Raw genomic sequence first — 13,061 nt, forward strand, 5'->3', positions numbered from 1 at the left:
TCAAAATCTGCACATAGGCAAAATTCCTGATATTATGAGTTGGGATTTTCAGTGTAAGAGGATTTAAAATCTCTGCTAAAGCAAGGGCTTGTTAGCTGTTTCTAAGCGTCATATATCAGAGGGACCCAGCTACTTACCAATCGCTCAAACTAAAATGGGGCAGGACAGGACACGTGGAATGAAAGAGACCAATTTAGACCAAGTGGAAGGTATCAAGTTCTCTGAAAATGGCCCTTTTATTCTGGAGAGATATTTTATTCAACTCCAGAAGCAGAGAGAGTAATCAGCACTTACATAGGTATGGATCTCTTTGTACTTGCAGATACGGTTCACTTTTTAAAGATTTCCCTTCATTAAAGCAATTGGAGACATGGTGTTGGAAAGTGTTTTAGTGGTTGGGTGTTTGCAGATTTGGAGTTAGAGACCCCAGTTATCTACTTATAAATCATGTGACTTGGAAACATTCCTAATAACTTTTTCTTTTGTAATAACCTTTTTGGGTCTCAGTCCCCGATTCTCTTGGGGTTGTGCTAAAGATCCAATGAGTGAAGGCCAAAATACTTCACATACCACAAAGCATTACATTATCAAAATTTATATTATTATGACTACTACTACCAATAATAAAACATGATCGGGTAACTGGTCTGCAAACAATCCATTGAAAAATCCAGGTGAATTGGATCTGTTTTATTTTTTGAAAATATTTTAACTTAGAGAACACACGTGAGGTCCAAAGTAGTCAGTACATTTGCCCCCCCCCCTTATGTTTAAAGTATTAACTCTTACATTACTGACTTTTGATGGACACCAAATCTGGAAAGATGACTGTATAAATTTTTCCTCAATATTAGGGATTTTATTTTATTAACTATAACCCAGAAGGAACATGGTGGGTAATAAAGAGAAATTTGCTTCCTGGTATGATTTGTATCCAGTTGGAAGTCTGGCAATGGTGTGGGGCATATGGGACCATCTGGATATTTTTGTTAATGGTTTGTTTCTCTGTTGTTTCTCTCCCAGCTATCGGCAGGACTCTCATCCCCCGTTACTTTAGCACTGTGTTTGAAGGAGGAGTGACTGACCTGTATTACATCCTCAAACACTCAAAAGAATCCTACCACAACTCATCCATCACGGTCGACTGCGACCAGTGTGCAATGGTCACCCAGCACGGGAAGCCCATGTTTACCAAGGTACAGGGCGGGCTCGGCAACAAGTCTTGGTCTTCTTTGGGTGCATTGAAGCATAGTAATTATGGTTGTCTTCTGGAACTTTAACCTGACTTCTCACATCTCAGACGCTTTCAGCACTGTGAGGTCATCTTTTTTGTTTGTAACATGGCAAGACCCCATGGTGAACCCTGTTCTAAGGGGTGTGCATGTGATACAGATCCCAGGGAAGTCAAACATGATAGACCCTCAAGACTAAGAGAAGAGAGTTTTGGCTGCCTATCAAACTTAGGCTGCTAAATTAGAATTTTGGTGTTTTTGAAAAATTGAGATATAATTGACATTTAACAGTGTATTTGTTTTAAGTATATGAAATAATGATTTGATATATGTGTATATTGTGAGGTGATTACTACAATAAGTTTAGTTAACATACATCACTACACATAGTTACAATTCTTGTGATGAAGACTTTTAAGATCCACTCTCTTAGTATCTTTCAAATATATAATACTTGAAAGATACTAGGTATTGTTCACTATAGTCCATGATGTTGTATATTACATAGAATTTTGGTTTTTATACAAAGGGTCTTCTACAACTAAAAGAACACTCTCCTATTACTGTGCAGTCAGTATTTGTGTTTTGTTACTAAAATTAAACAATTTTTAAAGCTAAATTCAAATATTAACAAGCAGGGGAAAAAAATCAACAAACCACAACTCAACTAGCCATAATCTTTAAGGAACACAAAAACATAAAAATGTAAATGGAACACTATAGACAATCCCTTTATATCTTCTCCCAAGGAGAAAAATTAGTAAGAATAAATATTTAGTCAAAGAATCTGGCGAACGGAAGTTTATTTTAATGAACAGTAGTTCATCGCATTTTGACTAAGATTCAATGTGAAACTAATTTGTAATATCAACGATAGCAGCTATCTCTTTTAGTTGAAACACAAATGACAACCCTCTCTTTATAGTTAAGAGAAGTTGAATTATCAGGGTTAATTGCAGAAGTCCAATTATAAAACTGAAGATGTGTTTGTTACTTATGCACCATTTTGCGGAAAGAGTAGCTATAAAGTGTTTATTATTTAAAGTATTCTTTGATCATGGTGCGATTTAACCTTTCCGGTGCCCACGAGGGAGTAAAAAACCAAAGGAAATGCTTATAAGCAAAGGAAATGCTTATAAGATGCAAAAGCTAATCATTAAATGCCATTGACTTTATGGTATCTTGATTTTTGTCAATAGACATTTTAAATGTGGAAGAGGAGATGGGTTTTTCCCTTTCTTCCTTTTTAACAGTTGAGCAGAGAGGAAAGTTCCCACTGCATGTGAAAGTCCATGCTGGAAAGAGCGTTTTGCTGTGTGAAAAGGAATGATCACCTAGATGATGGTTTACTCTGTGGCTCACCTGTTTTCGGAGATACAAAACATTTACATCACCTTGTGGATACCTGAGCCATTTCTAGCATTACAAAGCCTGAGCACTGCAGAGAAAGCCTTTTTCTATTGCTTCATTACCGTTTGTGTAGGCTTATTGTTACTTTTAGGTCATTCAAGAAAAACACACCAATTCCTTATGCTTTCAGGGAAAAAAGAAATCCGTGATATGTAAATAAAACTTTCCCATAATGAAGGAGCTACTTCCAAAGCCTGTAGCCGCTGAAAATAAAAATGCATGTTGAAATAGCGCTTTCATCTATTTCCTCAATTTCTTTCTTTCTCAGACCAAAACTTTTTCAGCAATGAGCACCGTCAGTTGTTCCGAAGATATAGTGCTGTACCTTCTGGACTGGTTTTAAATCAAAAAGAATCCAGTTCTTTCGATGACTTGATAAAGTGCTTTTTTCATTCAAATTAAGAAACTAAGGTTTTCCTCTGTTGCATTCTCCCCTATCCTGGAGCACTGCCCTCAGATGGTACTCACCTCCCAGACGGGACAATCTCCCGAACTCAGCTCTCTTGGTCTCAAGCTTTAATTATTTAGATCACCCATCTGACTCTACTCCACAGCAATACATTTGCCAGCTCTTGTAATGAATATTTCTATACTGTGGTGAAAAATATTCCTTTCTGGGAAATGTAGCTTAGCTGTGTGGACTTCGTCCAGATGCTAATTATGCACATTTATTTTTAGAAAATTCCAAAGCATTCATTTTTTTTTCTCTTTTTTTTTTTTGCTCCTTGGTGATTATTATACTACCCAAAGAATCTTTCCAATTTTTCTTTTGTTCTTATATTAATTAAAAATAAGTCATCTTTATGTAATAAATTAATATGGCTATTTAGTAGAAAACAGGGGGCTAATGACATTTCAGTATCACAAAGTAAAATAGTTTGGAATTTTTTAAAGGGGAGCCTGCTATTAGTACATGGCATTACTTAGCACATTATGTGAGGCACTATCGCATTGTTCTAATTTAGAATATCAATGAACTCTAATTCTCCAAATAGCATTTGACCCAGCATTTCTTAGTTGCTTTTATGAAAACGTGGTCAACTGGTGAATCAAAAATCAGCCGCAGTCCTAATCAACAGTAATATTTAATATTCCTCAGGACCATACTGCATGTTTTGCAATTTCGATCCTAGGAACATTATAGATTATGGATAAATATGTAATTAGAGTTTTTAAACACACATTATGAAGCCTTTCTTTTCTGTATTCAATTTCGAATCAAACTGGAAACAAGGCTTAATAATCAGAAGAGCAGTCACCAAGGTTTTCAGAGTCAAAGACCCCTTGAATTGTATTTGAGGGTGTGAATTCTGGCAGATAGTGAAAGAACTCCTCTCTGGGGTACATGTTGGGTTATTTTGGGGGCTCACAAACTGGAACCATAATTACAGCCTTTACTGGACACCCTTATCACTTCTGTAAACATAGGTTTATGTTTTTTTCTGATCTCAATTATTTATTATGAAATTATTTACTGCTGCAGAAAAGTACCGTGGAAATACCAACCAGTTTTCCAATATGACTCCTCATTCATGTCTTTGACAGTTAGGTCATCATGCTTACCTTAGCCTGTACACCATGTTACCATGTTATACTCCAGGATTTATACATTTACGCTCTTATCCTGACTCTAACCAAATTACTATAATATCAATGATTGTATTGCTCTAATAAATGTATATATATATATGTATTGACATATGCATTTACATATGCAGCATCTCGAAGTAAAACACAATGAGCTTTTTGCAACGGTTAATCTAAAAGCACTAGTCCATGCATGCTGTTCAAAGCATAAAGGCCAAGAAAATTAAATGAACATCCCCACCTAAAAAGTACATTGTATTTCATAAAAGCTACATGAGAATCATTTTATTATACAACTACATGGTCAGTATTGCTTTACAATTAGTCAAAGAAAGAAAAGGGTTAAAAAGCTACCGGTTAGTTTGAGAAATGTTCTTTTTTAGTTCTCTTGTTCCTGGCCTAGTCTCAAACTAGCACGTGATCCGCTGAACGCCTGCCAGCCTCTTTCTTGTTGATCCTCCGGAGACCATCTGTGCTGGGGGCATTGATTAGAGTGTGTCTGCTGGGATTACATCTTTTCTGTTGCCATGCCAACTAATCAGCTGATTTTGGTTACCACAGAAACAAAATGTCAGAGCTCACAGTACGGTAACATGAATTCAGCACAACAGAAAATGTTTTCTTAATTGGGGACCCTTTTGATTTTGGATTCCAAGTGAAAGGCAGCTTTTTTTAAAAAAGGCCAACTTTAGATAAAAGCTACATTAATTGTATTGATTATAAGGAATGCACAGAATTTTTCTGAAAAGAGAAAACATTAATTCGCCTTCATAAGTTATGTCCATTTTTTTTTACAATTTCCAAACAAGGAATATATACATATATTTTTTTTTCTTAAGTGCCTCTATTCCATTTGCTGATTGTTGCATATAAAATAAATCACAAAGCCTTCAGTTTCCTTTAACCTCCATGATGGGGGCAGGGGTTGGAGAGACTGCATAGGGCTTGGGTGGAGGCTGCGGGTAGAATTACTTGGGGAAGATTAGCAGTGACCAAATTCTCTTCCATCTTTTCGTTCAAGGAAGTCAGTCATTTAATGTCCCTTAAAGAAAACACGCAACACAATCAACTTAGATTCAATTCTCAGGATTCCTCTTTTGCACATGCTATGCCTTGGATAAAGATGATTTCTTGGTTTTGGCTGAGAAAGGAGGAGTCCAAGGCTGTTAAGATGTTCCCTTTTGTAGGCCCGTAGCAGTTTGCCTGCATGAAGAGTCCTCAGCTGGTTTGCTATGTCACAGTAAACAAAAAACACAGTTTAACTTGACCTTAGAGCTGCTCCAATTGAGTAATTCATCAGACGAACTCCATCCAGGCCTTCCCTTTATGAAATTCTATTCCAGTAGAAGTAAACCGAAACCACTCTCTGCTTGGGTTTATGGTTCATAAACACAAAACAAACAGATTAGATAATAAAAAAAGGATGACATTTAACTGAGCTAATATTTGTTTAAACAGCCAATAATCCCCCCTCTTTAAAAGAAAAGGATTGTAGCATCCAAATATCCCTTCCCTGTCCTGTATTGTCAATACATTCCTCTGTCAATGTCTGGCTGCAGTTACCTCCCCTTTGTGAAAGCCTCCACTGCAGGTGGCTTCTGTCATGTTAACACTCCAGGGGGAATTGCGTGTCTTAATCTCCATGCAACTCTTTTGAAAACCCTGGTAAATTAATTCCGATGCTGATGAGGCTCTAGAGAAGTGAGGTGGGGACGCTGAAGTCTTCCCCAATTTCACTGTGCTTGACTCTCATGGCAAAGTTGCCAAAAATGAGGCTCTGAAGACCACTCAGCCAAGGAGTTTTGGGGCAAAGAGCCCAATGCCTGAAATTACCCACAGATTCTGCTAATTGGGCCTGAGTTAGAGGTCTTCACCCAGATTATCAATAATTATCTGACAGTGCTTCTGAGACCTTTGATAAAATGAAGATGGCAGATGTTATTAGCATCTTTCTTAAGTGGTGCCCTATCAACACGTTACTAATTCTCCTGCACTGGTATTTCACTTGTTTAAAGAAAATATTACCTTAAATTAGAGAGAATAGAAATCACCTGAACCCAGTGCCTAGGACATAGTTGGAACCCAATAAATGGTGGCTTTTTGTATTAAATTCCCAAAGAAGGAAGTGATTATTAATATTTCATAAAAGGTTGATATAAATTGCTAATTATCTTCATGGACTATAGTTTTAGAAATGATCATTTTCCCTATTCAGTTGATTGCTTTTTTTTTTTTTTTAATGTGTAGTGCAGTGATTTCCAAAGTTTTGTTCTTTTCTCAGTCTGAGAAATCTTTCTTCGAAAAGGCTTGATCAGAAGTCCAATATTTAGGGCTTCCCTGGTGGCGCAGTGGTTAAGAATCTGCCTGCCAATGCAGGGCACATGGGTTCGAGCCCTGGTCTGGGAAGATCCCACATGCCGCGGAGCAACTAAGCCCGTGAGCCACAACTACTGAGCCTGCGCATCTGGAGCCTGTGCTCCGCAACGGGAGAGGCCGGGACAGTGAGAGGCCCGCGCACCGCGATGAAGAGTGGCCCCCACTCGCCGCAACTGGAGAAAGCCCTCGCACAGAAACGAAGACCCAACACAGCCAAAAATTTAAAAAAAAAAAAAAAAAAAAAAAAAAAAAAGATTTAAAAAAAAAAAAAAAAGAAGTCCAATATTTAAAACAGATAAAACTGAAGCTGTTCTGGTTGAGTCTAGAAAGTGAGTGGGAATCTCAGCATCCAGGCGGAGGCTAAGCTTTTCCCAGCAAAGCCCCTGAGACACTGCTCATAAACCCCCCATGTCTCAGATAAGACATTACAACAACCCCTGATCTAGGGTTCTGTGTTCTTTGGGTACATGTCTTTCATCTTTAAACTATCATTTACTGTCAGATACAATACTAGGCAATCTATATACACAATTTAATTTAATATACTTTCCCAACAGTCCTACCTAAGGATATCATTATCCTCATTTTACAGATGAGGAAACTGAAACTTAAGGAATTTATTTGTTTTTCCCAAAGTTGCAAAATAAGTGGAAAATAGAGTCAGGATTCCATCCATTATTTTCTACTGCTTCTCTAAGGCAAACATGGGCTGAATAATGAACTGTAATTGTTTAATTACAACTGAACCAATATTATGCCTCCACTTCCTATCTTACATAGTTGAGATAGAATGAGTGCCATGAGACTACCCAGCATTTTCTTTCATTTCAAAGTCATTAACAGTGAAAAGAAAGGTAAATAAAATAAGAACTACATGCCAAAAATCATCTGACTTTCAAAAGAAGATAAAAATGCTACCCTGTCACTGATCACTCTATCAAGGAGTTTCTGAGCCTCAGAAACTCTGTCTCATTAATAATATATATTTTTCTTAAATTAATTTGGGTCCCCCAAAGCCCTTTACGCAAGCAGAATTTGTCATGGCTGATAGGATGTGATTCAAGGAATATATTCTAAATGTGCCTCTATTTTCCACGTGTCACTAACTAATACCCACAGCCTTGGGTTAAGCGTTGCCCTCTGGCATTTCTCTTTGGAAATGAAAACTTTCTCTGGTTGGGCAACCTTGTAGTAACTCATACGTAAGCAGGAATACTTTTACTAGATACTTTCTCCCAGAGTAGCATAACCAAGATTAGAACAGAGTTCAAACTCCTATGGTAGAAGCATAATGAAAGTGGAGAAAAAAGGAGGTGAAAGAGTACCAATTTTGTGGGGGACACACTGTGTGCCAGGAGTTTTTAACATATCATTGCTATAAGATGGGTTTTGTCTGTATATTTACAAATGAAGAAATGGGGGCTCCTGGAGTTTCAGTAGTAACTAGTCGAGTTACCATTAGCTCATGGCTAGTGAGCAGCTGTGCTGTCTTTTGACCCCACTGATTCCAGATCTCACACCTGTCTCAGTTCTTGGATACATCACCTGTGTCACATTTTTGTCCAGATCCAGCACCGCCCAAGGGGAGTCAGGGAGACCACACTGAGTGGCTGACCTGTGAGTTACAAAAATGTGGTGATCACAAAGTACCTAATCACTGAGTCTGTTGTTTGTTGCTTCCAGGTGTGTACAGAAGGCAGACTGATCTTGGAGTTCACCTTTGATGATCTCATGAGAATAAAAACATGGCACTTTACCATTAGACAATACAGAGAGTTAGTCCCAAGAAGCATTCTTGCCATGCATGTAAGTAACTTAATTTCTATTTTACTACCTTCCTTTCATCCCCTCATTTTACTCAAAAAGGAGAAGCCCCGCTTTCTCACCGTGAAAGAACTCCCAGAGTCTTCACACTTTAGGTGATTAACTCTAAATTATGAGTTTTTCCCCCAACCATTTTCATCCACAGGCCCCTTTCCCCCTCCTTTGTTTCTGAGTTTGGTGCATTGTGAGCCTTTTTAAAAAATAATTTATTATTTTAAACTCCAAATTGAGGTTACCTCAATAAACAGTTTGTACTTTTCTTAAATTCCGTGCAGTCATTATCAAGCACTGCTCTGCCTGGGCTAATAAACCTGTTATGTATAAATGGGCAAAGAAATAGAACAAAGAGTAAGAGAAACAGTTTCCAGTTTTGATTAGAACCATCCGGCAAGACTTGGGGCTCACATACCTCAGATCCGTGTCCATGCCCTTCCTAACCACAGCGCTGGGAAGGAGCAGAACACCTGGGGTCCTCTTGGTTGCATTTGGCCATAAATCACATCAAATTTATTGAGCACAAATGAGGTGCAAGGGTGGATTTGATGCCAACCTAGAGAGATTTTTAAAGGTAAGACTTGGTAGGAACTCGTCAGGTCAGTCCCTTAAGAAGGAGTCACATAGCATCAAATTAAATAAATCCCTCTTCCAGAATGCGCGATGCAGCAGTTTCTGCGAAAATGCTTTGGAGCAAAATCAGACTGAATGAGCCTGATTTTTTTAAGACCCTGTACAATGAAAAGAGAATACAGTCACGGTAGTGAGCGTTTACTGGGTGTTTGATACGCAGGGCCTGTGCTAAGCATTGTGTACACCTTATATTTAGTCCCTACAGTAACTCGAAGAGGTGAATTGTTTATTACTCCTATTTTCGAAGTAAGGAAATGGGGGCTCAGATAGGTTTAATAAGTTGTCCAATGCTTTCCAGCCCAAAAGGGACAAAGCAAGATTTCGATTCAGCAGGTTCTGACTCTAACACCCAGGCCGAGAAGCTGTCTGTCTTGCCTCTGTTCCTACCCAGGCTGTCTCCCCAGGCTTTTGTCCTCAACACCCTCCTACCATCTGGTTTGTCCAATCTCTACCCTTTCCGCCGACCCTGTGCTTTCTGCTGTACACCTGAGTGCTGGACCCTCTCCTGCTACATCCTTTTTGCCCATCCATGCCCGAGTCCTCCTCAATTTTCAAAGCCCAGTTCACATCTTCCACTCTCCTTGAAGCAGTCTGGAGTAGCCATTCTTATTAGTCTCAAAATAGACAGAGAAACAGCAGCGTAGAGTAGTGGTCAGGAGCCTGGGCCTGAGAACACACGGGTTCGAATCCCTGTTCCTGTGTGACCTTGGGCAAGTGACATGACATCTCTGTTCTTTCAGTCCCTCGTCTATAAAATGGGTATAGTAATAGAGCCTGCCTCAGAGGATTGGTTTGAAAATTAAGAGTCAATGCACATAAGCGCTTAGGCCAGTGCCTGGCACATAGTAGGACCTCTGCAAGTATTGGTGATTGGCTATCAGCAACAATGGCCATGACGAAAGCAAAAATATCCTTCCATGGGTTTATTATCATCCTGTCTTCCAACTGCAATGTGAGCTCCTTGAGGTCGACCACAACTATTTGATGCGTCGTTATAGAACCAGCTTTTCCTGGAACCTGGAAGGGGTTCAATAAATACCAGCTCCACATCCACAAAGGATCCCCTTTCCAGAAATTGGCATGAAAAGTGACAAGCTCTGACTGTTTCTCCTACATTTTATTTATATACACAAAGCCAGTTGGTTGTATCACTGTGAGGAAAATTAAAGTAAAAAAAAAAAGAATAAATTAAGGTGTTGGTATAACCTAGATGGTCTCATGAATGCAGATGTGGAGACAAAGGGACGTTTACTTAAGACTTCCTCTGTTTAGCAACAGTTTATATCAATTTAAAAAGAAGGAAAGACAAACAGAAAGAAAGAGCATCAACTAAGAGACTTTACAATGGAATCCAGAAAGAATTTTCATTTTTTTCTGGTCAAACTGAACATTGGGGGTGACCCGCAAAACATTACATCTTTTTTTTCTGTGGCTGATACTTTGGAAAATATTATGCATACCCTTGCAGTCCTGCAGGATGAAAATTGTTGAGGACATCTATTTCTAGCCTCCTCTTAATGGGGAAGAGAGTTAGAATTTTTTAATATATGTGTATATTTCATGGCAGTTGCAAAGTTTTCACATTTAGTCCTCTCGACTCCAAGCTGTTAAAAACAACACTGTCACAACACGCAGCAAAGGCCAGTCCTAAAGCATGGCTCTGCCAAATCCACACCACACCTTCCCTCGGGGCAGGGTGGGCGGCAGTGCCAGGGACCTTGGAGGTGTCCTGGCTGGACTTAATGACCCTCCTCCTGAAGGCACAGGGCCTCTCACAGAGGAAGTAAAGTCATTTCTCTTATCTGACTCAGTTTGATTCTCCCCGGCAATGGGTCTTGCACCACTGATCCAAAAGTGTCCTTAAGTGTTATATTCAAGTGTCTTCAAAATGTAAATTAAATTATCTCCAGCAGCCTGCCCCTCTGAGAAAAACTGACAAGGTGCAGATTGTATTTCTCAGCAGCTGTAGCACAGTCGAGGACCTTGTTGGTACCATCTTACAGGGATAAAATATACGATTTTTTTCCTGTTTAGGCACAAGATCCTCAGGTCCTGGATCAACTGTCCAAAAACATCACCAGGATGGGGCTAACAAATTTCACCCTCAACTACCTCAGGGTAAGACCAATGGGTTGGTTATATTTCCTGTTGAGTTTGAATTTAGAGGTTTATATGTATCTTGAGCCAAGGAATTAAAATGAGGTAATATAGCACAATATGTATATCTTTTTAAATTTATTTTATTCAAGTATAGTTGATTTACAGTGTTGTGTTAATTTCTACTATACAGCAAAGTGATTCAGTTATACATATATATACATTCTTTTTCATATTCTTTTCCGTTATGGTTTATCACAGGATATTGAATCTAGTTCCCTGTGCTGTACAGTAGGACCTCGTTGTTTATCCATCCTATATGTAATAGTTTGCCTCTGCTAATCCCACACTCCCAATCCTTCCCTCTCCTACCCCCAACCTTGGCAACTACAAGTCTGTTCTCTATATCTGAGTCTGTTTTTGTTTTGTAGATATGTTGATTTGTATTGTATTTTAGATTCTATATATAAGTGATATCATATGGTATTTGCCTTTCTCTTTCTGACTTACTTCACTTAGTATGGTAATCTCTAGTTCCATCCTTGTTGCTGCAAATGACATTATTTCATTCTTTTTATGGCTGAGTAATATTCCATTGCATGCATGTACCGCATCAACATTTGCAAATGTTGATGGACATTTAGGTTGTTTCCTTGTCTTGACAATTGTGAATAGTAGCACAATATGTATGTCTTATACCACAGTGTGTGTGTGTGTGTGTGTGTGTGTGTGTTTGTGATCAACAGATGATTGGGTTTAATTAACAAAAAGCATCAAACCTAGACTTTGTCAGTGTTGAGCTTCTTCTCTATGTTTGTATGACTCCTGGAATAAATTATTCAAAAGCTAGCAATGTCTCTTTCATAAAATGCTTTGGCACTATGTCCCTTCTGATTGTCTCAAGTTTCCAGTGTGCTTTTGTTGAGTTCACAGCCTCTGCGTCTGTACCCAGGGACCAGTCACCTATGAGGAGGCTCAGTGTGCCCCCCAGAGAGAGTCCCTTGAAGAAATTCACCTCGGTGCTATAACACAGACATTTATTTCTAAGGCTTCTTAGGGACTCTCTGTGTAACATGTAACAGATTTTCTGGTTTGGATAAAAAGTGAATTTTTATTTTAAAAAATTAAATGTTAGGCAAAACTCTCTGCCCACATAACGCTTACAGCCTCCGTATTTGGTCTAACAGGGTAAAATATATCACACTGGTTTTTAGTGTGGAATGGCAGTCATCACATTGCAAAGACCACTTCTCCAGGGCCCGACCCCATCATAATGTTTATGCTATTGTTTCTTTATCCTTAAGTGCAGGTTTGTGAATTTTGTTTTGTATTCACAGTCCTCTAAGTACAATCATGTTTGCATACATTGAAATGCTGAAATGTCCTGGCCGGACTTCCTCCTCTGTAAGTGAAGAATAATTTGAACAAATGTTTCCAAGTCATGCCCTCACTGCAATGTGCCAGGCACTGGGCAAGACGCTGAAGATTCAAAGACAAAAGTCGCTGCACCTGTTATCAAGAAACGTCCTCCTATGAGAGTCAGACCCATAAAGACAGAACATTATATGCAAAATGGCGAATACCATGATAGAAGTTTCCAGATGAAATTATGGGAGTACAAGATAGACATCTCAGAAGAATCAGTCAGAGAAGGCTTCATGGAAGAGATAATGCCTGTGTAGTGTGTGAAAGAATGAATAAAGTTAAACCAGAGAAAAGAGAAGGAAGGACATTTCCATCAGAGGGAGCAGGAGTTAGGGGTTGGAATTCCAAGCAGTCTGTTGATGCTGGGACATGAAGGGAGTAGCCAGGAGAAGTGGGAGAGAGAGTTAGTTGGGAGCCAGGTCTTGGAGTAACTGGCTGCCTGGGCTACTGGGCCAGGAGCCTCTGAAAAGATTAAACATGAGG

The 13,061-nt window shown here is 39.0% G+C and overlaps 1 protein-coding gene across 9 annotated transcripts in view; it reads left to right on the forward strand.

Annotated features, from left to right (window-relative positions):
• LDB2 (LIM domain binding 2) overlaps positions 1-13,061 on the forward strand; it is a 386,421-nt gene that overhangs the window by 304,503 nt on the left and 68,857 nt on the right. For all 9 annotated transcript variants that reach the window (XM_057547425.1, XM_007167347.3, XM_057547423.1 and 6 more), the window contains 3 exons: positions 1,024-1,196; positions 8,289-8,411; positions 11,091-11,174. In XM_057547425.1, coding sequence (XP_057403408.1) covers positions 1,024-1,196; positions 8,289-8,411; positions 11,091-11,174 — 380 coding nt within the window. The remainder of the gene's footprint in view (positions 1-1,023; positions 1,197-8,288; positions 8,412-11,090; positions 11,175-13,061) is intronic.

Source organism: Balaenoptera acutorostrata, chromosome 5, assembly GCF_949987535.1.
Source record: "Balaenoptera acutorostrata chromosome 5, mBalAcu1.1, whole genome shotgun sequence".
NCBI classification, from domain to species: domain Eukaryota; kingdom Metazoa; phylum Chordata; class Mammalia; order Artiodactyla; family Balaenopteridae; genus Balaenoptera; species Balaenoptera acutorostrata.